General features: G+C 37.3%; 3 protein-coding genes and 2 long non-coding RNA genes across 7 annotated transcripts; 1 reads left to right on the plus strand and 4 right to left on the minus strand.

Moving 5' to 3' along the window:
• Positions 1 to 52: 52 nt before the first annotated feature.
• Positions 53 to 8,265, minus strand: LOC141442534 (uncharacterized). Its single transcript, XR_012452943.1, has 3 exons — positions 8,197 to 8,265; positions 1,383 to 1,451; positions 53 to 358 (listed from the first exon to the last, which is right to left on the minus strand). It is a non-coding gene; the product is annotated as an uncharacterized lncRNA (long non-coding RNA).
• Positions 383 to 8,238, plus strand: LOC141442482 (uncharacterized). Its single transcript, XM_074107499.1, has 6 exons — positions 383 to 754; positions 1,104 to 1,279; positions 2,320 to 2,471; positions 2,592 to 4,029; positions 5,523 to 5,669; positions 8,007 to 8,238. Exons 1-6 carry the CDS (start codon positions 721 to 723, stop codon positions 8,232 to 8,234), a joined length of 2,175 nt encoding a protein of 724 aa, XP_073963600.1. The 5' UTR covers positions 383 to 720; the 3' UTR covers positions 8,235 to 8,238.
• Positions 8,266 to 9,397: 1,132 nt separating the features above from the next.
• Nrt (Neurotactin) lies at positions 9,398 to 16,876 on the minus strand. Of its 3 annotated transcripts, none has more exons than XM_074107469.1 (7): positions 16,647 to 16,876; positions 16,021 to 16,303; positions 15,762 to 15,897; positions 13,605 to 13,780; positions 13,447 to 13,519; positions 12,491 to 12,641; positions 9,398 to 12,262 (listed from the first exon to the last, which is right to left on the minus strand). In XM_074107469.1, the coding sequence occupies exons 2-7, from the start codon at positions 16,288 to 16,290 to the stop codon at positions 10,795 to 10,797; spliced, it is 2,274 nt and encodes a 757-aa protein (XP_073963570.1). In that variant the 5' UTR covers positions 16,291 to 16,303; positions 16,647 to 16,876; the 3' UTR covers positions 9,398 to 10,794. The 3 variants fall into 3 exon arrangements, with proteins under 3 accessions (XP_073963570.1, XP_073963561.1, XP_073963578.1); XM_074107460.1 differs by having other exon boundaries at positions 16,021 to 16,292; positions 16,647 to 16,875; XM_074107477.1 differs by lacking the exons at positions 13,447 to 13,519; positions 13,605 to 13,780 and having other exon boundaries at positions 16,021 to 16,292.
• A 1,620-nt stretch (positions 16,877 to 18,496) lies between these two features.
• Positions 18,497 to 26,315, minus strand: Trap1 (TNF receptor associated protein 1). The gene is made up of 13 exons (XM_074107282.1): positions 26,030 to 26,315; positions 25,636 to 25,799; positions 25,058 to 25,219; positions 24,606 to 24,841; positions 23,922 to 24,031; positions 23,711 to 23,784; positions 23,160 to 23,436; positions 22,973 to 23,042; positions 22,573 to 22,720; positions 22,372 to 22,499; positions 20,089 to 20,276; positions 19,234 to 19,465; positions 18,497 to 18,731 (listed from the first exon to the last, which is right to left on the minus strand). The coding sequence occupies exons 1-13, from the start codon at positions 26,148 to 26,150 to the stop codon at positions 18,557 to 18,559; spliced, it is 2,085 nt and encodes a 694-aa protein (XP_073963383.1). The 5' UTR covers positions 26,151 to 26,315; the 3' UTR covers positions 18,497 to 18,556.
• On the minus strand, positions 20,815 to 22,360 carry LOC141442328 (uncharacterized). Its single transcript, XR_012452923.1, has 2 exons — positions 22,217 to 22,360; positions 20,815 to 21,823 (listed from the first exon to the last, which is right to left on the minus strand). It is a non-coding gene; the product is annotated as an uncharacterized lncRNA (long non-coding RNA).
• Positions 26,316 to 26,626: the final 311 nt, after the last annotated feature.

Consider the following 26,626-nt stretch of genomic DNA (forward strand, 5'->3'; position numbering starts at 1 on the left):
CTGAAAAGCCTGGTTTAAAATGGGTTGTTACTGAAATTCTGTAACCACCATTAATTATTGAAGTATTTTCATTAGTCAAGGACCAAAATAATTCAAATTTCATTTCATTGCATTGTATCATCCACCTTATGATATCATAGATTATTCTTACACGAAAATATTTTAATCTTGTTTGTTTGATACCCAGTAGAATAAGTAAGTAATAGTACAAATCCCAGACCAAATATAAAGTTTTTTTTTTTCGGAGTTGGTAAGTCTTACTTGAAAGCTGGCAAGTATGGGTATATAGTGGATACCCATCGATACTCAGTGTCACCATTACGATTTTAACTAGCACGTATTTCGGCATGATCTCCACCTGTGATACATAAAAGCACGATTTTATTTCATATTGTAACTGTTATATTAAATATAACTTTTTCCACTCAATATTTACTCAATAAAATACTTTCTGCAATAAGACGTCAACGCTGTATACTTGAAACGGAACGTTAAGTTAACGGTTTTCGTTTTTAGTTCTAAAAAATAATAATACTACATAACATAACAATTTCGCGCGCGTTCTTAACTTAACGGACGGAAGGGGCGAAACGGAACCGAGCGCTCAGCTGCAGCTCAGTATTGTGTTGTCGTGCTGTGTTGTGTACGTTAACGCTTCAATCAAAGTAATATTCGATTTATTATAAATTTTATTTTCATAGTAATATTACACAGTTAACAATGTTTTCCAAAGCCAAGAGATTCGAACCATTAGGTAAGTTTTTTTTCTGAACCTGTCAATTTATCCCTTTTGTTTTGTTAATTAATTAAGGATATACATAAATAGATAGTTAATTAAATTATTTGTTTTGTTTACTCTTCAACAATAATTTGTTGGATGGAATGGAACAAGATTATTTCTTTATTGTATAGGTACGTCTGCACTGCACTACATATTTTATTAATATTTCAATGAAATTCAACAATATAATTTAAAAACTAGCTTATCTTACATAATATTAAATAATATTAAAGATACATTAATTGAAGTAATGCTTTAACTGCGTAATCGCAAAGTTGTTTCAATAATTACAATCGAAATTAATTAAAATGTCCTTACTCAGGTACTATCAAAAACCAATCAAAAGAGCCTAAGAAGCACGAAGCTGACAAACCCAAATTGTTATTGAAACCAACAACAGGTGGCAGGACACCAGCTGTGACTCCAATAAAAGCCAAGACTTGCAGTGATGTGCAGTCAGTATGCAGTTCCACTCCAAGTGTGCCGTCATTTGCTACGGTAAGGTTCTTAATCAACTACTTAACATTAATCCCACGACCCATGTCCATCATCATAAACCATAATCACTAGATAAGACAACTTATATAGCTGAGGTTCCTACCTGGAAGCGGTTGTATTATCTTTGGTTCCTGTATTTCCTGTAGTTCCTTTGCATTGGGAATCCATACACCTAAATAAACCATTGGACTTATGAATGATCCTATACCGTGCCCAGCAGTGGGACATAAACAGGCTGGGATGATGTAATTAAAATACAAATACATGTTTTGTATTAGTATTTTGATTACTAACTAATGAAGTAATTTTAGTAATTGGTATTTCAAATACCTGATGCTTAGGTATTTTGTAGTTAGTTTTAAAAATATTATTGTTTCAGAATACATTTTTTGATCATATATTTTTTGAGTGTGAGCTTGAGAAAATAGTGCTCAATAGGTATATTGTAGGAAAAATGCCCAAAGGAAAATGATGTAAAAATGTATAGTGAATATATAGTGTACCTATAATGTAGTATAATAGTCTGTAGTATATACATGGCTCAGTCTAGTACTGATACAAGAACTTGTAAGTATTTTATACTTAGATATTGATATTGATAATATTGAATAATCAATGTACCTTGTAGAGAAAGCAATAATAGATCATTTCGCTCAGTAGCAAAAGTAAAGTTTCAAATTGAAATTATTTGCTTTTACACCATGCTCCCTTTAGCGCAAAGAAATTGAATACCTACCTACAAAGCCATTGTACTTGCATTTTATCAAGGGGTCTGGCCTTTTGTTCCCTTCTCACTTAAAATAAGTTCTAGTTTGAATATGTAAATAGTAGCTACAGAGAACTGTAGTTTTAAATCTAAATTAAGATTTTTGACAAGTTATTTGACTGTATTAATTATAGTTTTGTTTTTATACAAATCTTTAGATACTTCAACTAGATCCTTGAATGAGATACAATACATTGGTTGGAAGCCTAATATAATATGAGGTCAGCTATTGTAGCCTTCAAAATTCTAAATAAAGAATTATTGTATTTTTCAGCCTAAGCCAGTGACAGAGAAGAAAAATTTTAAGGCACCTTCCAGTCTCAGAAAACCTTCCAAACCAGCATGCAAAATTCAAAATGGAAACAAAGGTGAAAACTGTAAGGCAGTGAGTGATGACATCATTAAAGCACAAGAAGCTGAGATAAGGTAAGGTTTATTTCATTTTGAATTGAATTGATAAGCAAGGATTTTGCGCAAACATGTTTTTTTTTAAATAGTGTTTCAACATTTAAAAAACGTTTAGTTTTGTATTCATTGTTATTTCAGAAACAAAGACTACACTATTGATGAATACAACAAGCAAATTGAAGATCTCAAAAATGAAATTGCAAAATTACGGACACAAATAAAAGAAGCCACTGCAAATGCTAGCTCTGATACTTTAAATAAACAACTCTCTCAAATTTCTCTCGATGATAATAAAGAATCTGAAATCAATAAAAATGATACTAAGAAAGATGCTCATGATAATGAGACTGTACAAAAATATGAACTAAAAATTTCTGAAATGGAACAACTCTGTGAAAAACTGGAGCTGGAAGTGAGCAGTAAACAAGTAGAGTTGTCATCTCTTGAAGAAGTTATAACCATTAGAGATAGCTTGTGTAAAGATCTACAAGATAAACTTAGTAATATGGAAACTATGTTAGAAGAAACAAGATCTAGGCTTGAAATTTTAAAAGGACACCATGCTTTGGCACTGGAGGCCAATGAGAGTATTCGGCGAGAGTATAAAGCAGAGCTTGAAAGTATGAAGTTGAAATTTGAAGAAGAAAAACAAGGAATTATAAACAGATCTAAAAGTGACCAAGAACACATAAGAGATCATTACAGTATCCTGATAGAGTCCCTTAAACATCAGATAAACAAAGAAAAGGAAGAGATTGTACATGACTTACAACAACAATTGGCGAACAAAGATAATGAAATGAAAGCAAAGCTTGAACAAATTGATGAGGCTACTCATGAGAAACTGAGACTATGCGAGATTCAGTTTGAAGAGCGCAGCAGGTCTATTCAAGAACATTGGGCTCAGCAGCAGGAAAAACTGTTTTCTTTGGAGAGGGAAACTAAAGAATTGAAATTTAATATTACCATGGCAGAGCAGAAAAATCTAAATTTGCAGAGAGACTTTGATGCTTTAAAAGATGAGTATGACATCTTAAAGGCTGAGAAACAGGGCATTGTTAAAGAAACTAACGAACTAAAAGATGAATCAAAATCTAAGTTCATTGATTTTGAAAATACAATCAATAAACTTACTGTAGAAGTAGAGAAAACAGTCAGAGAAAAGAATCAGTTTGAGATGTCTCTGTCAGTCACTAGAGATATCGTTCAAGTCTTAACCATGCGCCTTAGAGAGTCAGACAATGAACTGGAACTCTTAGAAGAGAAGGTTCAAAGTTTGACTAACGCTAAGGAGGTCTTAGAAAACGAAGTCAGCACGTATAAAAACTCTTTGAACAACTCCCTTTTGGAATGCAATGAATATAAAGAAGCCCTTGTTAACATTTTGAAATCTAAAGCAGCTCTGGCGAAGGAACATACTCGTATAATGGAGCATAACGTCACGCTGATAGAGAGTCTTCAGAACGTGGAGCAAGAGGCGTACCGCGAACTTGGAACTATACAGAGTGAGCTAATCGAGGATGTGGAGCTTCTAAAAAAAGAATCTAGCTCTCAAATCCAGGTCTTACGCGATGAGGTAAGTTTGAAGTTGATGACCAGACGCACACTATGCAGCTTATTTTGTAAAATTACCAAAAGTAGATTTTTTTCGGCCTTTACTGGACGCAGTCTTTCTCTGAATTGAGAGGTCTTGGGCTGTAGTTCCATCCAAGGGCCCAGTGCGCATTGAGAACTTGACAAATGCCACTGAATTGCTACGCAGGTGTATTCAGGTTTCCCCTCGAGATGTTTTTCTTCACAAAAGCTAAAGTAAATTCAAAGTTTTTCTATACCGTAAAACTCTTGAGATGGCAGCTCACGTTCGAACGCGCGACACTCTTTGAAAGGCCAAACCACCAGCTTGCCACGCATTTTATGCCACTAAATATGCTAAACTTTAATATATATTTTCGAAAACTAGGGATCGGAAGGTAGGTTAGTTAATCTAGGTACATACCAAATAGTCAAATCTGCCCAGCCTGTTCCAAAGTTTGTGCGAATTCGTCCAGCAGCCGTTTCGGAGTGAAGAAGTAACCATTACCACAAAAAAGATAGGTAGGTACAGAAATCAATCTATACACAAAGTGCGCTCGAGCAACGCACACATAGACACTGCTCACGGACACGATATCTCGGACCGGTTGGGACCAGCGCGAGAGCGAGTGCCATCCGCTCGAGACACGCGTCTGTGAACTTTTTTGTGCGATATTGGAGCAACAAAAAAATAGTATATTACTGCAAAGACCAGTAAGTAAGCCATCCTGGACGAGTAGAAGTGCTAGTGAGCTGGTCTGGTCACATCTATCACAGAACCGACAAACGCTAGAGTAAACGAGTTCTAGAGTGGAGACCGCGTTATGGCAAACGTAGTGTAGGGCGCCCTCCGGCCAGGTAAAATGACGATCGGAAGGCTGCTGGTAGAAGCTGTATGCGTCTAGCCGAGGACAGGGCGCAATGGCACTCTTTGGGGAAGGCCTATGTGGACTGCTATAGGCTGATGATGATGATGGTGATGATGATGATGATGGTGATGATGATGATGACATCTCAAGGAGTATAACAGATCTGTTCACTCACGACGGAGCGCCCGGGCTTCACAACTAATTATCAATGTGCAATAGTACGAGTAAACCTCGTACTTACACGTTGTCTTTGGTCTAAGTGTGCGTGGCTGACGATACGCTTGCGACTGAGGACACGTTTGATCTACGCTCACATAGACTTGTCGTACGGATACGCTTACAACTACATTATGAAATGTGAAGGGGCGCTCCTTCCTGAGTGAACAGATCTGTACTATACTATAGGAAAAAAGTTTTTAAACGTTTGTTTTATAATATTTTAAACCTGTTTTTTCATGTAACGAAAAGCGTAGTACTTACTTGTACAAAAATACGTGAAAAATACTATGTTTAACACGTTTTTCTATAAACCGACATTTTGCAAGTACTGCATCACTAAGTACTGCTTTACAATAATAAGGAGGGCAGAATAGTAGGAAGTAGGATTGATGTTAATTTTGTTCGTCAGGTGGAGAAAAAGCGCGTTCTATGCACGATGGCGACAGAACAGGCGGGACAGGCGGCGGCGGCGGCCGAGCAAGCCCGCGTTTTGCTCGCACACGCCGCCGCCGCGCTGGCTGGACTCGAGGCTGACAACCAGCGCCTGCACCAACAGGTATCACAAGGATCTTGTGCTTCATTCGAGGGCATAAACATTTATAAAGCCACTGCGTCGAATATTGTATACAGAGGCGACGCTAGCCGTATGCGACTGGAAAATTTCTCGAACCCTTTCGTCACGTAATGGCCACTTCCCAAAACGACCATATGTCTGGAAGCGAGTGCTGCCTTTTCGCAACGTAACGTTTGGCAACCTGTTTCATTTCGCAACTTTTCATTTCGCAAACTCTAAAACTGTAAATATTTCAGGATTTATTTCAGGGCCACCGTGTAGAACCCTTTAGGTTAGGTTAGGTTACTTTTATAAAAATCCTGATATATTTACAGTTTCAGAAATATTTAACAGTTGGGAAATGAAAAGTTGCGAAATGAAACATGTTGCCAAACGTTTTTCGCCGAAACATTAGTAAACCGTCTGGAAGATCTGTCACTTCCCATAATGACCATTCCTATAAAGAGCCATGCCCAGATTGACCACTTCCCAGAAAGACCATTTTCCAAAACGACTACTTTCATATTGCCTACTTCTTAGAATGACCAGTCTCGTAACGTCCAGAACATGCACTGACTTCCCAAAACGATCATATGTCTGGAAGACCACGTCCCATTATGACCATTCCTATAAAGACCCAATTCCCAGAAGGGGCATTTCCCAAAACGACTACTTTCACATAGCCTACTTCTTAGAAGGACTAACCTACGTCTGTCAAGTCAAGACCAGTGCCTACTGAATAACTATCTGTAGTCCTGCACGCTACTGGAATCAAGTCCTTGAACAGAATCGTCATATCACCGAATTGCTTTTTGCATATATTTTTTCGCATTTCGCATACTATCATTTCTCATAATTTTCGAAAGCAGAATATTAACATGGCATAATATCGATGAAAATAATATTCATATGTGATATATTTCATAGTATTTAGTTTTCAAAAAGGACAAAAAGCAGAATAACATTTTACGTAGAGTAGTTTAAAATAAATGTGTAAAAGAGCCCATTGTTACCTACTTACTGAATACTTTTGATATTTACTAGACATTGCTTACAGTTAAATTACGGTTATTATTTAGCCTAACCTTTATTGGCAGCAGTAAGATTTTGGCGCTTCGCCGGCCGCTGCCGCGGCACGCTTGCTTCGCTTCGCTCGCTCGGCTCGCGCGCTGTTGTGGCCGCAGTTCTACCCTAACCCAACCTACTTATGTAGCTGCTGTTCTGTTCTGGCGCTACGTCTGCTGCTCTCACAGCACGCTTACTTTGCTGGCCTTCATTTAACCTTAACCCATTTTATGGTAGTTAGCTGTTCGTTCCTTTGACCATGTCATTATGCCCTATGTTAAGGTCAGCGCTATTTGGAATTCCGTGAAAATACTATTGTACCTATTGTCCAAACTAGTATTTCGCTATGCCATTATGCCATATAAAAATCGGCGATACTATTGTCACTGTATAACAAGTTTCCCTACAGTAATCCGACGGAGGCGTCTAGACAGAGCAATCGTGCGGGGCGTGAGGGGTGAGACGCGGGTGGGAGGAGACCCAGCTGCATACTTCGCCGTTATTAGTAGCTTGGGACAAGTGTTCTAGGGCTATCGCGTTTTTTAGGGTCTACTATTTTAACTCTTAAACTCACTCTTTGTTGGACCAGACCCTAACGTATTGCTCCTCTCACCCACTCAAAGGTTGACTGGTAGAGATCCCTTAAATGGATAAGTCCGCCTTTGTACAAGTATCTCAAAGTTTGTCAATTCATCATCATCCCAGCCTATATACGTCCCACTGCTGGGCACAGGCCTCTCAGAACAAGAAGGCTTGGGCCATAGTTCCCACGCGGGCCCAGTGCGGATTGGGAACTTCACACGCACCATTGAATTGCTTCGCAGGTTTGTGCAGGTTTCCTCACGATGTTTTGCTTCACCGTAAAGCTCGTGGTAAATTTCAAATGAAATTCCGCACATGAATTTCGAAAAACTCAGAGGTGCGAGCCGGGGTTTGAACCCACGACCCTCTGCTTGAGAGGCGATAGGTCAAACCACTACGCCACCACGGCTTCAAAGTTGTCAATTGTATTTTGGTAATTTTCTTTTGTACAATAAAGAGTTTACATACATACATACATACTGTGTCCCTACACGCTTCATTTACCTATCCTCGCTCCGCATATCTCTGGTGGAATGTGGAAACAGCGTTCATGACAAACACATTCTTCGCAACATATCGTCGCACTATTATTATTATAATAAATAGCTCCCTTTGGATTTGCATAAACATAGTCAATTTCGTCGCCAAATAAAATTATTATAGGTAAGTACATTGTGTTTTATTTTTGTTTAGATACAAGATCAACAGTCGCTGGTAGTGGAGCTATCCTTGCTGCGCCAGGAAAATGAAGAATTGACGATGACGGTGGCCAAACAGTCCTCTATTATCGATAAACTCAAGAAAGAATCTGAGCAGATTCACTCGAAACCTAAGTCTCCATCGGTGATGCGAAAAACACATAAAATAGGCAAAGAAAACTTACCCGCTGTTATTTCTCCGCTCAGAGAACGCAATCACTGATTGTTTGGAAATATTTTTTTGGCAACCTTTTGTTTTGTTTTAATTTTGACATTTCGGCAACTGGCAGCTTGTTTTATGCGTTTTAGACCCAATATTGATGAATTGAATATTCTTTTTATGATTAATTTAAATTACAGTTTGATGTAATCGTGTTTTGTTATTTACTTATTTCGAGGTTAAGATTTTAAAAAAATAAGATTGTTTTTTAAACTTGTTTATTGAATGCTAAAACCTAAACTTTACCAAAGTGTTAATTTATCATTTTCATTTTAGTTATCTTCTATAATTTATACAAGTTAGATACGTTTATTTATTACAAAATTAAACCGTCTTTTTATAATTTGCGTGTGCAAAATAAATAAAGAGAAACTTTACTGGTATTATTTTTATTATAAACCCCGCCGACTATCATTCCTTTGATACGTATTTTAATTCATCCGCACTTAGCGCCATTGTAAAATGTAAAGAAGGACGCATTTACCGAATGATATTTGGCAAATACCTTTATCCACGAAAGTAATTTAACCGCAACCCACAACGTGATATGAGGCTGCGTCGTCGTTATGTATATTTTTATCCAGTTAATAAGTTTGTTACTTTATATCGCTTAAAATTGGAATTTGTAGGTGCAAGCAAAAGATCTAAATTCGAGACTAAATTTTTGGCTATAGCACCCTCCTCCTAGGCTCATAGCCTGAGGCCGGCCGGTACGCGCTGACATTCGCGATCTCATTCACTATCATTTTAGGGTTCCGTAGGTACCCAAATGGTAAAAATGGAAACCCTATTACTAAGATTTCACTGTCCGTCTGTCACCAGGCTGTATCTCATGAACCGTGATAGTAAAGACAGTTGAAATTTTCACAGAGTATGTATAACTGAGGCGGCTATAACAACAAATACTAAAAAACAATAAAATAAATATTTAAGGGGGACTCCCATACAACAAACGTGATTATTTTTGCTAACGTCTAATGAATGTTGTATAGATGGTACAGAACCCTTCGTGCGCGAGTCTGACTCTCACTTGGCCGGTTTTTCTGCCCTCGTCTTATACCATGTGTCAGAAGGAAGTGGTGAAAACGATTGATTCCAAGTGCAATAGACAAAAAGGCCCCTGAATGTGATTTTATTAAAATAGGATTATAAAGACAAATAACGTATCAATGTTACATTTTATTTATTTATTATTTTACAAAATTACGAAAGCTGCTTAGCAATGGCTGCCTAGTGCAAAATCATTTGGCAAGAGAACGTGCAGAGGAGCTTGGATCCCTCGTCGAGTCATCCTACTCTACTCCTCACACAAATACGTACAAAAACTTAAAATATTCTACCTAAGCAAAACCTATAAACAAATTATCGTGTACAAAATTCACTCTTTGGAAATATCAGACTTAAAACAAATCACAATTTCAAATTTATTAAATGTATATTATGGACACCGACTTACAAGCGTATATCTTACCCAAGGAAACCCTTTTTAAATTATATTACACTAAAAAATACTGATTTAACCTTTAAATTCATGTACTCACAGGTCTAATAGTAGATAATTTATGCATGTGGTTAGCAAACATCTAATATACAAACATACATTATTATTTTATGTTAAACAAAGCTCTCGGCTCCAGCTAGGTCTAACCCATACAGTTACTAGCATTACTGTAAAAAGCAACGCAAAAAACCGTTTTTAAAATGATTACCAGAATAAAACCAGCTTTTGTGAAACAGTAAAACAACATAATGGTAGTGACAAATATTTCGGTGGGCGCCCTTGAAAATTATTCCACTTATCTTACCTTAAGGGGCTGTTTCACCATCCATTGATTAGTGTCAACTGACGGTTAAATGTGATGCCAAATCTATTTGTTTTGTTCGAATTGACAGAGACGGCATCACATTTAACCGTCAGTTAATACTAATCAATGAATGGTGAAACAGCCCCTAAATCTTAAATCTAATTACAAATTGAATGTTGATTCTATTTGGTTATCTAAACCATTAAGATAAATTAATTTATTGTTATACTTATTGCTATAAAAAACATTTTGGTGAAAATGTACAAATCAAAATAATATTATTTGGTGGATAATAGAGATCAACATTTTCGTTTCGAGTATTTCAAAAGTGCTGTAAATTGAGAATCATGATCAGTCTTATTCAAATTGGGATTTGAGTCTTTGTTAACATATTATGGCCTCATTTTATCAATGGCTATCTATAGTTCATCTATAAGAAAAATATTGTCTAAAAGATGCCAAAGGATTATCTAGTGGTCCTCCTAGCGACGCAGTCCGTTGCTAATACAAATTAGTGGTTGTATAGAAATGTAATGGGATCTAATAAAAATGAAATCATTATTAAAGTGTCTACGACACGGTGACTTACGATAACTATAGAAAAACAAATCAACATTGTCAAAATCCTACATGTAAAATATGTGCATAATTTCATGCGTGCATAAAAAAACAATTAAAATCAGTCTAGTATTAAAAGCAGTGAAAGAGAATTTTGTTATAGCAAAAAATTAAAATGTCAAGACTCAATTAACCTTGACCTAATCGACATGTGCGTATCTCGGCACTATATCTTCTTGGATGAGCAAATCACAAGCGGGGAGGCCATGAAGAGGAAGCAAATCTTGACCAACCGCGATCAAGCCGGTGTCGGGCCCGGGCGAAGTGCCGTGCCACACGTAGTAATAGAATAGTTGCTGCATCGAAGACATGAACCGTCGTTGCTCAGGAACCTCAGAGTCGAACGTTCCGAGAATGGCTTCGATGTCTGCGTCGACCGCAGCCAAGCCCGAGCCGGCGGCGCCGCCCGCGGTTGCGCGCCTCGCTGAGCCCCCGCCAGCGCCCGAACCCATTACGACGTACAGGGGCGCCACCAATCTCAATCGAGACAGGCTGACCAAAGGACACAGTGTACGAACCGACGATATCAATTCTACCAAACCTTCGTATGTTTTATTGAAATGTTTAAACACCGACTTCGTCAAATTTTTTTCGCCAATGACACTATCATTGATGATTTTCTCCACAAGTTCTGCTGTCCAATTCAAATGTTTCATTCGCAATGTTTCCGAGTGGCCCGAGTGCTGAGTGGTTCCGAAAACGATAGGTTTGAAAGCCTTTTCCTTTCCTGTCTCTTTAGCTTCTTTCTGAATGTCCCAGCTCTCATAGGCGTGAAGTCTCAAGAGGTCCCCATCAAGCACCAACCACGAATGTTTTATTTCGCCACTTTTAGGCAAAGTCCCGATATCGTTCCCTAACCACGTATCTGGCATAGCAGTCAGGATTGCGGGTGCAGGCAAACGGCGTAAACAGTCAGCGTCAGTCAAACATTTGCTGTTCTGTTTGAATAATTCATTGTTCTTTTGAGACTGTTCCAGAGGTTCGCCAGGAAATATAACGGAACCAGAGGAAAGCCATGCTCTTGAATATAATTTACGAGCTTTCGTTACAGTGGTCAAAGCGGCTGTCAGCGTTGCCCCGGCTCGGTGGCCAAGCAACGTCACTGACTTAGGATCGCCACCAAAATGTTGAATGTTTAAATTCACCCATTGTAATGCAGCCAAAAGGTCGCTGAGTCCGTAATTTCCTGAGGTCTGTGGATACTTGGAATTGGAGAGAATATCTAGCGCCAAGAAGCCGAAAGGGCCCAATCTAAAGTTAGGTCGCACAAATACTACTTCTTTGGTGCGAGCGTATAGAGCAGACGGCTGGGCGGGACTGATACCTCCGGCCAACGTATTTGCTCCGATCAGAATAACTACGGGGAGCTGAGAGTCGTACCTTACATGCGGAGTGACCACATCTAATGTCAAACAGTCTTCTTCTCCAGTAATGGTTCCATTTTCTAAGAATTGCATACAAAGTGGGCCAGGGTTATGTGCTTGCAGGGTATCATTCCAGCACATTGATATGTTATTTAAAGGAGTGGCATAGGTGAACCTTTTTTCTTCAATGGGTGGCAGAGCATATGGGATGCTATAGAACTTGTACACGCCTTCATCCAATATCCTGTAACATAACATGTGTATTTTAGTAAAATGGATCGCAAAGCCAAAGTATTTTACTTTACTGGCAAATTTATTGTTTATGACTGACCACAGGAAACATGAAATCAGAATTAATTAAGGAAATATGCCCTTATGTTTTTGTCCAATGCTGGTTTTTACACGAAAATTGCTGGTTAACTTTAAGGTTGCATAGTAACTATTGTTTCAAAACTCTAGTCTGTAGACTTACCCTTCGACAGGTCCGCAAGAGGATATGGTGGTTATGTAGCGTCCGAGTCTGAGCGGGCGCTCCGCGGGCGGGCCGGCGCGTGCGCCTACGATCACGCCTATTATCACTGCCAGCAGCACTAGTACTACAATGCAGCACACCACAATGTCGTCTGTAGAGATGTGATCATAGATTAGAGTTAGCACTTACAGTCCCCTGAGCTTGTGCATGTTTAGGAGGAAACATAGAATACTAAAAAGTTATGTTAGTATATGCAGTAGTGTATATGGGGCTTATGGTGTATTAATATTATCTATATGGCTATATATAGATTAACAAGTTCATATAAACTAAAATAAATAAGAAAGACATTATACATAATAAGAAAGTGACAATACTTGGTATAACGTAATATAAAATAAGCCGTGGTGGCCTAGTGGTTTGACCTATCGCCTCTCAAGCAGAGGGTTGTGGGTTCAAACCCCGGCTCGCACCTCTGAGTTTTTCGAAATTCATGTGCGGAATTTCATTTGAAATTTACCACGAGCTTTGCGGTGAAGGAAACATCGTGAGGAAACCTGCACAAACCTGCGAAGCAATTCAATGGTGCGTGTGAAGTTCCCAATCCGCCCTGGGCCCGCGTGGGAACTATGGCCCAAGCCCTCTTGTTCTGAGAGGAGGCCTGTGCCCAGCAGTGGGACGTATATAGGCTGGGATGATGATGATGATGATGAATATAAAATGAAGCCACTAACTATTACTAATTGGTTGAAGCATGATATTTTTTCCAGTCTATAATCTATTTTTATTGAACTGCCCCATAAACAATGTTTTTCATTTGAATTCTTTTCATATTCATACCAATAAAAAAAAATTGTTTTAACAAAGTAAAAAAGTTTTTAAATAGCAGCAAAGCCAGTAGATACAAACTGCACTGAAGAAAAAATATATTTTTTATTGGAATTACAAATACTTGCCAATAATGAATTTCTTCTGTCGAATTCTTTCTTTCAGTGGCAGTTTGGTGGCCACTTTACCATCAACAGCCTCCTAAAATGGAAAATCTTTTATATTACCCAGTTGTCCTAATTTTTTTTTTATGTAATATTTCATAAATTTGACATTTATTACTTACTTCAGGATCTAATTTAACATTTTCCATTCCATCATTGGGTGTGTCTAGTTTATCTTCTAAAGTCTCCATTGACGCGAGAGTAGCTTCAGGATCTTTGCTAGACCCCTTTTTAAATATCTTTGGATATTTAACATTGAACAAACGACTGCCCTTTTTTTCATCTATGTTGCTATCATCTGTAATGTATATTTACATAGCTACTTATGTTCTTTAACTCTTTGTAGTCGTAATTTGTACAAATAATAAACAACTACATATCTCATGCATGAGTAGCTATTGGTCCTTACTTATGTACTGTTTTAAAATAATTCATTTATCAAGAAAAGCTTTTTTTAATACCTACTTACTCAAAGAGGTTTTAGATGTTTTAGATAGCAGGTTTAGCGTCATTAAATGACTTTGATTTAAATTAAATGTTTTTTTCGGTAAAATTTTATTCTATTCTATTTCTCATACAAACCAAAAATTTAAATTTAAAATAAAAGAGAGATAAGCACATACTCATACATACACGTTAACCTAATCACATTGTGTTAGAATTATTATAATATTTAAATAGAAACACCAACTTTCCAGCTTTTTCGTTCCTAATCTGTTCCTGACTTGAGAATATATAAATCCAAAGGTGGAAAAGACTTTCCACTGATGCTGACCATGCGATGGCCCCAAATAACTGCCTCAAAATTGGCTATATATATTTTGTTTTGCGTATCTTCATATTTATTCGTATTTTTGTAAAACTTCGTTTTTTTTCAAAATATCAAGAAAAACCACAACTTGGATTTTTTGAAAAAAAAAACTTATTTTTGGTTCTTTGCAAAAAAAACGTGATTTTTTTCTAACTGTTAGATAGCTGGATGAGATGGAATGGATATGATACATAGATTGGACCTAAGCAATTAAAACACAAATGGAAACAGGCACAATAAATATTTCTGGCAATGACAAATACAGTGAATTTTGGTTATTACAGCCTTACATCTGGAAGTTACTATACTATAAAGATACCATATATAAAGAAAAAGGTTGCAGAAAGCAAACAAACTTGTAGAAATCACTATCTGATTCTTATATACAAATAACTTTACACACATGCTGACTGGCTGTGGATGTCAAGAAAAAGAGAAATAAGCTTTATAATTTTAATGTATACTAGCCCTGAAATTTTCAAAATTGAAAAGTTCATGATCATACCCCGGAACTTTCGGGGCACAAACAATTTGCTAAAGAGTTGACCTTAATAGTTTTAATAGGTAACTTATTCTGACATAACATATTATGCCTAATGAACAATTACCTCACTGCAAATTGTAAACTATACTAGTACTTTAGGTTTAGTAACAAGGCTTATGTTATTAGATAATAATAAAAAAACGTTAATTAATTACCTGCAGTAAATTTCATATGATTTTCGAAATAAATTATTAATATCTTTTCTAAATTTGGAACAGTTAAGCAGTGGCGTCTTGCTGTGAATATCCATTTTAACCCACTGAATGATCTTTCTATGTTTGCAGTTGTAATAGGAGCATATTTAAATTTCTTGAAGAAATCAAAATTGTTCCATGATGTGTTGGCAATCGCAGTTCTACTTTATTGCCTTGTAACAATCCATTTATGATGTTTAGTGTGCTATAGCCAAAATTCTTATTTAAAACCAACTTCAATGTATTAAAAATGCTTTTTCCTTTTACGCTCCTTTAATTTGGAAATTTTAGATTTTTAAACTACTGCTGATGGACAGGCTTGAATCCTGTAGCTTTGGCTAATGTCAATCATCCGTGCCCCGAAAGTCCCAGGGTATGTTCATGGTTCAAATACATACAAATAAAATATAAAAAGGTAGTCTTGAATTGTGTTAATTGTGGTGCACATAGTGAACACTGTCAAATTAAGGGCTAGTGTAGACTTGGTTGCAAGTTATGTATGGTATTTCTAGGAACTTGTTAATTATTTATTAAAATAGTCACTGGCCCGGAAATCACATTTATGTTCCTTTATAAGAATACTTTGATTTAATTATAGAGCACTCATTTCTTGGGACTTAAGTACTCTTGTAATAGCCAAAAAGCCTTTGCAAATTTTACAATTCTAGTTATTATACATAAAAATCCAAATTAAATTACAGTTACTCTACTAATGCTCTGCTAGACTAACCTTTATCATTCTGGGTGGGGTGATGCAAGAACTTGGTGAATGGGCATGTGTGGAGGAACTGGAAGTGGTTGCGTTTGGGCTTAGCACTCTCATCTGCCTTATCATTTTCTGGATCCTTTTCTATCGCTTCCTCTTCCTATTATTTAATTGACAAAGAATACATCACACCACATCAACAACACATCATTACCATAAATCACAACAAATTGGTCTGACCAAACAATTTCAAATGATTTAAGATCAATAACAGAATACCAACCTTAGTCTTATCTGAATTCCTAGTAAAGAACCCGGGCATTTTGATGGCTCCTATAGGAATGAACTTTGGTTTCACCTCACGGCCCTGCTCGATTACGTCCGCGGACAGCGCCGCTTTCACCAGGCCCTCACCCTCCTTCGACTCCGCATTAATCTCATTGTTTTCAGCCTCAGTCTTAAGCATCATTTCTTTTTCTTCAGCTTCAATTTGCTTTTTATCTGGAGACTTCTCTTCTTCATTCTCTATTTTGTTTATATCTAACGTACTCATGACTGAAAATTAACTTTAATAGTAAATTTTTATTAATCCAGCGCATAAATTTGTTAAGAAACAGATTGAGAATGATTGTTAGGTTTAGCTAACAAGAGGCCGATGTAGCCATTCAGTATTCCTGACAGCCAAATTCAGTATTCCTGACTGAAAACGTTGTTAAAAACTAGAGGACACTTTGTTTAGACTACATTACATGTCATTATTGCGGTTCGTATTAAATGTCGTGTAATTTAATCTCGAAATTTTGACGACGGTCGTTACGGTAGAAAGCTTTGGTATTTAAACCCACTGAACTATGAAATGAAGACAACTATTACGATTGTATAATGCTATGATATTTACACTGAACTCACCTCTAAACTAAAATAAACTAAATGTGATTCATAAACAATATACTTTTAAGAAGTAAAGGCTGTGAAATTCGGAATTTAATTGCGCCAAAGCAACGCCATGTCACTTGGCCGGGCCGGTCGATTTCGCATTTCGTTTCGTTCGCGTGCGTTGCGCCGTTCCGTTTGTGGTTTTGTGTCTGTGTGGCGTGGTTGTGGCCTGTTGTCACAGAATATATAATAGTACTAACGTACTGTTGTGGCAGTTTGTGCCTTTGTGCTATGCGATGCGAATTAAAAAAAAATGGCGCGAACGAAACCAATGAATGAACGTATGTACAATGTCATTTTATCATATTATGGCAATACAATGGCAATACTTAATACTGTGACTATGACCTATGAGCGGTCTAGGAGACCACTAGTTTTAAAGGATATGCAATAATTATAGTTATTTAGTTTAAATTTATTACAAAAGAAATAAATAAAAATTTAACAGTCCATGCTATTTATTTGCAATAAACATTGCAAAATAAGTCAATAGATTTTCGGTACTTCTCCTATCCTTACTGTGAAATTACTTACCCGAATAGACGGAGAGCGGACTGCATAATTTCGTACCTACTTGATACCGCGATGAAATGCACAATGGTTTCCCATAAAACTGATGCTGAATCCGAATTTGATAGTCTACCGCGGCGGAACTTAAAAAAAAGCGAAAGTACCAAAAAAATAGTCACTTCCGGTGCGAAAAAAGGGGCGTCATTTAACCCATCTGATACTGAAATAATAGTCATGGCATCAGTTAGGAATTTACAAGTAGATACAGAAAAGCGAAATATGTCAGTATTTTTTTTGCCGGAAGTGCTCGGCAGACGCTCTCAAAGGTGACCACCAGGACCCCTAAATATACCCATCTGATACCAGCATAAAACCAATTCCAGTCGGTAGGTATGAACCTTCATTTCCGGAATATATAAGTCTGCCAAGGCTGTCTCTGCCGAAACAACTTGGCATACGAGATTATGTGAGCAACCTCTACTCCGCTCAATATAGATATTTCAATTTCCATATATTCCGACAAGGCTGAATTTTGGTGGAGATCTTGGGTACACCATTAGGAATAAAGTGTCAAAAGATCCCATTGATCCCATGTGTGCAAAAAGTTATTGGGGGTCAAAGTTCAAACTTTGAGATTGGTTTTTTGGAATCTTTTTGTATTTTTTATTTAAATTCCAAATTTTGACTTTTACGGTCATCCCGTAAAACCTAAATTGAAAATACAAACTGAAATATAGATGCACAGAAAAACCAGAAAAATAAGACCAGCACTGGGAATCGAACTCAGGTTCTCGACATTCCGTGCCACGTGCTATACCGCTACACCACTGCTGGACAAGTGATACGAGAAGAGAAGACGTCGAAACGAACGTAACGTCGAATTTTTCACGTTGAGCTAAAGTCATGTTTCCGTTATAGTTAACAGTGAAATAGATAATCATTATATTTTAATAGCGTTCTTAAACGTTTTTGTCAAACGTAAAATTGCTAAAAGTGGCTCCGAAGCGGTAACGTTTCGTGTACTCTGCCTACACCATTTGGGAATACAGGCGTGATGTTTGTGTGTTCCTAGAAATGTGATTTTTAACACTGCTCCAGGGGGTAACAGGCATGGGTATTTGATATTAATTTCAGCTTGATACCAACACATTTTTATTTTTGGTCTATCTCTTTAATATTTAAATACAAACCTCCGCCATTGCCGCATATTAATACGGAACCCTAAACTAAGCATGGTCCGACTCGCACTTGGCCGGATTTTGATATATTTGGTTTGATAGCAAGACTAAAATGGCAGAAATAATAAACACAGATTATGGATACAATTTTGTAATTTAAGGAATAAAATAATAATACCTAAGTATTGTACATAATTAATGTTTTTCTAAAGCTTTAATGAGGAGTTCATTTATGTGTGTAATCAAATTTCTAGGATCCATAACAAGACCAGCGGTCACCATGGCATTGGAGAAGAGTTGTTGCGCCACCATATTGGCCAAGTCCTTGTCAGTTGAGAGAAGTTTGTGCAATTTCTCGATTATGGGGTGTCTGTAAAAAATGTAATATGAATAATGATTAATGATTAACAATGATCAAGCGTTTCTTCGCAGAGGTTCACATGAATGAACTATAAACAATTACTTTACTGGTTGCATGGTGAACGGATGTGTTGCTCTGATGATGAACTCTGGTTGAGTTCAAAACGGGTCAGTGTAGTGAGGTGGTGGTGGTGATATGTATGTTCTTACAATGAAGAGGTGGAGAAACTGCACGACCACATATTTGTTGCATAGACATTATTTAAAGTGACAAAACTTTTTCCATGTCAAAGACTTTATGACATTGACATAAGATTTTCAATTCAATTCTTGAAAGTACAGCTCCTTATCCTCCTTATCGATGATTCCGCCAATGTCGAGGTTGGAAAAGACACTTGTCTTACTGGAACAGGTACTTGGCTTTTATCACTACATTTATCTATAGCTACCGTATGGTCGCGTGTGAGCAAAGTATTAGTTTTAGTTCATTGGGATGATGATGATGAACTTACTTGGCATTAATCTCAAGTTGAGGCCTCAACAAGGCAAATCTGTTTTCTTCACTCATGTTTTGAGCTTGGGTTCGTACAAAATGTCGGGCGGCTGCCATTTCAGGCACGATGATGACGCAAGGGTGGGAGTCTAGTCTTTGGGTTGTCCTTACGTCAAACACTTTTCCCTCCAGTTGACCTTTTAGGAATTTGATCAGTTCATCTACTTGCGGTTGCTGGAGGCCCTGAGCGCCTGTAATAGAAACCCCACTTTTAGAATAATATTACAGTTAGAACGGTTCTGGAGTAAAGAATTGTGACGGGACTTCGACAGGCGTTAGTCCGTGTGCAAAACCTTTAAGACGATGACACTCTACTTAAACGCGACTCCACGCCACGCCGTCCGAGGTGGATCTGATTAGTCATGACAAGCGTCGCATGGCGTGGCGCGGCGCTGCGTTTCAATAGTATATCAGCACCTTGATTTCTTGTGTTTACGAGTCCTTAGGTCCTTATAGGCTCAAAGCGTTACCGATTTCTAATTCTTCCTTTCAGCTTGAATGCTACACAATTAATGAGTAGGATAGCTGCTTCTTATGCCAGAAAAGTGCCAAGCTAGCATGTGTCATAGACCAATAGCGGGCAGTGTCTATATACTAAACTAATTTACACAACTGCAGTCAAATCTGTTTATAGCGACACCAGTTATAACTAGGTACATATCGGATGTAACAACCAAGAAAAAAGTCCCAACACGATCTTATATACCAAAATAACACAGGTTATAACGACCAACTGTGTCGAACGACCAAATATTGCTGCCCCTTTGATGTCGTTATAAACGGTTTTGACTACTATAGCATCGTATTTTGTAACCTATGACAGATTCAGATTTGTTCTCTGGCTCCTTTTGCATGTCGCTCTCGACTGACACCAGCTGCCGGCCGCCGAACTCCTTCAGTTCCAGCAAAACCAGTTCGTCGTACGTGTCGTAGCAGAATAACACTTCCAGATCGCGCTTTTTCAGAGATTCGAAGTATGGCGAAGTCTCTGCCAGTTCGCGGCTGGAAAAAAGTTGTTTCATTTTCGATTATTTAGTTATACACCTATGCTAGCTTCATTGGAGGACTGTTTCAGATGTAAATGGATTTGTTAATTTACACTAATGCTGAGTGCATGTAGAGTTTGGTTGAATCTCATCAGCTACTCCGTGCTTGATATTTTTTATTTAGCGGTAGTAAAAGCCTACTCTTTTGTTTTGAAAATAGTCATCTTGTATATACTATACTCTTATAAAATTGATGGCGTATTTAAGAACTGTTTTCTTTTCCAGAGCTGGCTATTTGAGTTTCGTAAAGTATATTTTTATGCAAAGACAAACAAGCAAATAGTATGGGTTACCAACGTGATAGTATTAAGTAATCTACTGGCTGTTTTAGTGCTGGTTTACAGTGCCAATAAACCTTGCCAATAGTACCTACACTCGCGGACAAAGAATACGGGTTGGTACGAAAAAGTAGAATATCTCCTAAAATAATAGAGCTAGGAGCATGAATTAAACTGTATATTGTAGATCATTCTATAGTTAATAAAACGACATCAAAGGTTTGAAACGTTATTCATTTGTTTATTAAAATTACATGCAAAACAAAATATCAACAAATTTTACTTAGAAAAATTAACACTTGGTACCTCACATACAACAGAAAAAAAAAACTTTAAACCAAATTAATACTTCGTATTGCCGCCACGGGCTCTTCTTATAGCTTCCAGACGATTGAGTATGCTGATTATTAGGTTTCTTATGCAATGTTGCGGGATATTGATCCATTCTTCCACTAACGCATGTTTCAGGTCTCTAAGTGTAGCTGAGGCGGGGTTTCAATTTCTTACACGCCTTCCAAGCTCGTCCCATACATGCTCGATCGGATTGAAGTCCGGACTTCTCGAGGGCCAGTTCATACAAATGATGCCAACGTCGTCAAAGTAATGATTTACAATCTGAGCTGTGTGTGGACTGGCGTTGTCAAGCATGAACATGGAATTTTCACCCATATTAATTCAGGACCATCATGCTCATTAACCTGGCCGTCTGTAAGCTCTTCGCCGCCCGTAATGTGCTTAAATCTGGATTAATCAGAAAACATAATTCTTGCCAATTCTTTGTCTGCTCACAGTGCTCACCGCCTGTGTTCACGGGCGTAAAGCAATCTTGCTGTTCGATGTTCCCTTTCAAGTTTAGGGCCATTTGCCAGTCTATGTGGGATCAAATTAGCTTCTTGGAGCTGCCGCCTACAGTCCGCTCGCTTATGTCATCTCTTCGGGTCTCTCGAAGTTGATTTTTGACTTCAACGGCCGTGAGGTGCCCATTTCGGAGCATGGTTGTAACAATAAATCGATCTTCTCGAGCTGTAGTACACCAGCACCAATATCTGACAAAACAAGCGTGCATAAATATCTGATACGACTCTATTTGTAGGGCCGGAAGGACGTGTCAGATATTTTTGCACGCTCTGCTGTGGCAGATATTAATGCTGGTGACAACATCTCACTGCCGGTTCCTGGTCTTCTAATATTCTGCCCAGTTTCTCGGAAACGTTGGACGACTCATCTGCACGGTAAAAAGTGACACACTTGTTATTCTCGCTGTTCTTCTCTGACTTCTGCCTTCTTCTAACATAGTGATGATACGTGTACATTCTTCTGGTGTTAGCGAGATGATAGTAAACCAAGAATGACCAAGAAAGACAACAATGAGTGCCATTTATCATTATGCTTTGACAGATTGAGATCAAAAGTAAGAAAGCAGGCAAAAGTAAAAGAAGTGCAATTTGAATTTAGACCCTAATCAGAGTTTTTTTTTTCAAATTTAAACTTTTTCCAGCTACCATGTATAACATTTGAAGGTTGTATTTAATACAATATTAAATTATCTTTAATATAGAGCCCGTTTCGTGTAAGTACTCATTTTAGTTTTCAAAATTTAAAGGTTTTCGTCACTGACCCGTATTATTTGACCGCGAGTGTAGTACAAGTCATGTGATCGATCGAAAGCAGCAATGTCTTGCTACTGGCACGTTTTTCTGGCATAGTGTAAACTAGTACTTTCTCTCCACACTGGAAAAACCTTTCTAGGTCCTGCTTATTAGCATGTATTACCTAGGAGCAGCCAAGTAATAAATCGTCTTTTGTTCATTCTTCTGCCGCGAACTGTACTCCGCCATTGAAGTTCTGACTCCCTTCTCCAACTTTGACGATTCAAAACGAAGCAACTTCGCAATATCTTCCTACAAAACAAGAAAAGGTTAACAATATGCAATTTAACATAAAAATACAAGAGAAATAGATTTAACAACATACCCTCTCTAATGGACTATGACTAGTGACAATGCCTTCCTTCAAGAATATTGAATAATCCCTGTAAAAGGTGTCATATCCCACAGGGTCTTTGCTTGCACTATCATTCAGGAACTTGAGGAAACGATTTGTCAACACTGTGCGCAATTTACTGGAAATAAGAATTTAATTAATACACAAAGTGTTATGTGAGTATTATTTTTATCAGAAAGTAGCAAGTAAACACTTGATTTTGTCTGCATAAAAATTATGATTGGTTATTTGGAGTCCTTTTGTATTCTTTATTTCAACTCCAAATTAAAAACATAAAAATTGCTTAACACTATCCCAAGCTGGGACAAGGAATAGTTGTGCTCCGTGTTGTTAATCTTTGCAAATAAACTAGAATTGGGATTGTACTTACATAATCAAGTTGCTGTTTTGCAATAACTCCCTGCTCAGATTAAGGGGAATGTCTTCAGAATCAACAACACCTAAAAATAAAAATAAGTTTAATAATCTGCAATAATTTATAGAACTCAGTTGTTTTAGTTGAATATCATTTATCATGGCTTATCTTTTCAGACTCCATTATCTGCCTGCAGTCTTACCTTTCACAAACCTCAGCCATTTGGGTAATATGTTGTCGGCTTTGCTCTTGATCAATATTTTCCTGGAGTATAAAGACACACCAACATCTGAGTCTCGAGACAATTCGAAGAGTCCTGGCTTGCCCTCAGGAACATACAGTACTGCTCGTATGCTGAGCGGTGCATCAGTTTTGTAATGTAGAGTGAAGCGCGGCTTGTCGTAAGAGTTTCCTATGAATCTGTAGAACTCAACATGCTGTTCCTGAGTTACTTCCTTTGGCTCCATCAACCAGAGAGGCTGCAAGAATGCATAGAGAATAAATTTTTCTGTTTTTCAATAAAAGCTTTTTACTGCTGGTACTTTTCATGGTGTACGAGTAACAGGTGAAATTAAATAAAACAACAATGGCCAAAAAGAGGTGGTTTCATGCTTGGTCATCATGCTTGTTAATTTAAATAATAATGTAACTCAGTCTCATTAACCATGGAATAATGTAATGAAATGATGCACAAACATGTTCTAAAAATGTTGCCTAAATTATAATCTATTAGTGTTGAAAATCTTGGTTTACCTTAATGGAATTAACTTGCTGATCATTCAATATGATAGGGCTGCCAATAAAGTTGCTATATTTCTTTATGATACCTGTAAATAAGTTAAGTTTCATTTAAGTAGGTACCACAAATTTTCACAGCAATTTGCAAGATAAATACTGCTGTATAGTTGTCTTATAAACTTTATTTATTTATTTAGAAATACTTTATAAAAGAAGAGCCCCTTACCCTTGACTGTTTCATCATCTGAGAATTCTCTGCAATCTGTTTTCAAATAGACAACTATTTTAGTTCCGATTGGGACCCCATCAGCCTCCTGAATTTCATATACTCCCGATCTGAAGCAAATGTTACTTATGCATATAATTGAAATCTACAGCAACTATGCTATTCCTTCAGTTAGCAAAATAACAGAAAGAATTCATGTAGTGTGATCTAGCTAGTGCCAAGATATAGGTAGAAGTGAACCCACTATTACAAATTAGTACCTGGGCGACCGAGCTTTGCTCGAGCTAAAACTCGATAATAAGCGTTTTCCCAGAGATAAGACCAAGCTAGATTGATTTGTCAGCCCGAAAATCCCTATATACCAAATTTCATCAAATTTGTTGGAGCCGTTGCCGAGATTCTGATTATATATATATATATATATATATATACAAGAATTGCTTGTTTAAAGGTATTAGATGGATTATGCTAAAGCAATCTTCTTCTGCCAGGGTCAAATATAAAGTGTGTCTCCTCATTAACCCCTTGTATCCGTCCATGTAAAATTTAAGGCTATCTTTTTGAATTTTTTGTTTCATCAGCAGATTTTGCTCTTATTAAAACAGATGAGACTAGAATCCACTACTTTTAACCCCTCCCGCATACGAGGGGTTAAAATATTAGACAAGAAAAAAAAAACATTACCCATCAGAACTCCATTTGTATCCCGGGGAGCCTGCAATGCTGCTTCTCGTGAACACCTCAATCTTGTCAGCAACCATGAATGCAGAGTAGAAACCTACACCAAACTGCCCAATGATAGAGCTTGCTTGGTCAGCTCCTTGCTTTTTAATTTCTTCAATAAAGGATTTGGAACCAGATCGGGCAATTGTTCCTAAATTTTGTGTTAGTTCCTCTTTTGTCATGCCAATGCCTGAATCCTGGAAATAATTAAATTTAAAGTAAATAGGCATTAGTTAACTTACAATGCAATAATGATGCAATTGTTTGTTTAGTTATTTTTTTTTGGATAATTAAAGGCAATCTTTAACATTATGGGCACTTGTAGAGTAATGGGGCTAAGAATTGCATGTAGGGGCCCTGGGCATGTGCATACATTCATAAATCTAATTCAATTGAGAAAGTAATATTTTTACCTGGAATGTTATGGTTCTATTCTGTTTGTCAGTAATGAGCTTGATTTCAAGAGCTCTGTCGGTTTGCTCCAGCTGCTTTCCCTCAGTTGCAGCGCTAACACTGAGGTACCTAAATTTCTCTAGTGCATCGCTAGCATTTGATATCAGCTCTCTGATAAACACCTACAGGATTAAGAAATAAACATAATTAACATTAACATATAGGTGCTTGTACTACCTATCTCTGTTCTTGGATGAATGAATAGAGGTACACTTGTACCATACTTTAAAATATTCACAGCAACAAAAACACATTAAACATAGTTTAACCCCACGTGGCCCTTGTATGCTTAAGAAATGAATCTGTGCCAAATTTTTGACTATTGTTTTGTATTTTTATTTAAATCAGCAGAATTTGTGATTATTAAAACAGATGAGACTAGAATGCAGTACTTTTTTAGTTCCCTCATACAAGGGATTAAATTTTTTTTTTAAAGAAAGTATGTGATGCTTTCCAGAAGAAAATATTTTTAAAAAGGGAAGCTATTTATTTATTTTATATATCTCGCTTGATATAGCAATATCCAAATAATACTCACTTCTTTATCAGAGTAGAGGGACCTGGCAACGATGTCTAGTAGCATTCTAGTTTCAGCTTGAAATTCCCTTTTTTCTGAAGTTCCCTTCAAGGTTTCCCCATCCTTTTTTTGTTCTGTAGCAGTGCTGTACTGCCTGTTACTGAATGCTCGAAAAATAGTTGAGTCTGTAAATGAATCCGTACATAAATAACGCGACCCAGCCAATATAAAAGGAGCGGTAACATTTGCACAAAAAGGTGACGGAAGAAGATCACAACATTGACGTCTCTCGGAATTAAGTTTTTCCTTATAATAAAATTGGACATGAAAGAGACAATATCTGAAAAACTTCAATTTTAATTGAACTTAAAAGGATATGTAAAGTAAGCAGTCTTTATAACTATATCAAACATACCATTTTGAATTTTGGCAGATACACTCCTAGCCGCAAAATGTTTAGAATTATTTATGGACTGCAGAAAAATCTTTCGCGCACATACAGTTGAGGATCCGAGTCTCGCACGTAATGCTGACATATTAGAAATTCAATTCAACAAAACAATATCATCAAATTTAACCTAAAATCCTGTCACAAACTAACTAACTCGCTCCACGATGAACTGAAAAAAGAGTGAGTAGGTGGAGTGAATGAATGCATCGATAAATCAAAGAAACAAGTGCATTTAAGTTTACGTCAAAAACGACATAACGAAACAAAAAAATAAAAAACATCAGCTGGGCTACTACGAAACTCGAAACTCGAACTTCGTATGTTGCCGTCCCGCTGACGCTTATGTAATTTAATACGCGAGTGAAAGAGAGAAGAGTTTCGTAGTAGCCCTGTAGAGGGCCTACACATTACAATACTCTTTGGGGCCTACGCCTCAGAGGAAGGAGAATAATATCTTTGGCCTACGCCTACTCCCCTTAAGGCCGCCATTGAGGGAATAATAATAATAATAATAATACGCCTACTCCAAAGAGTAGGTATTAGCAATAAAAAAGGTACTCT

This window comes from Choristoneura fumiferana, chromosome 2, assembly GCF_025370935.1.
Source record: "Choristoneura fumiferana chromosome 2, NRCan_CFum_1, whole genome shotgun sequence".
NCBI lineage: Eukaryota > Metazoa > Arthropoda > Insecta > Lepidoptera > Tortricidae > Choristoneura > Choristoneura fumiferana.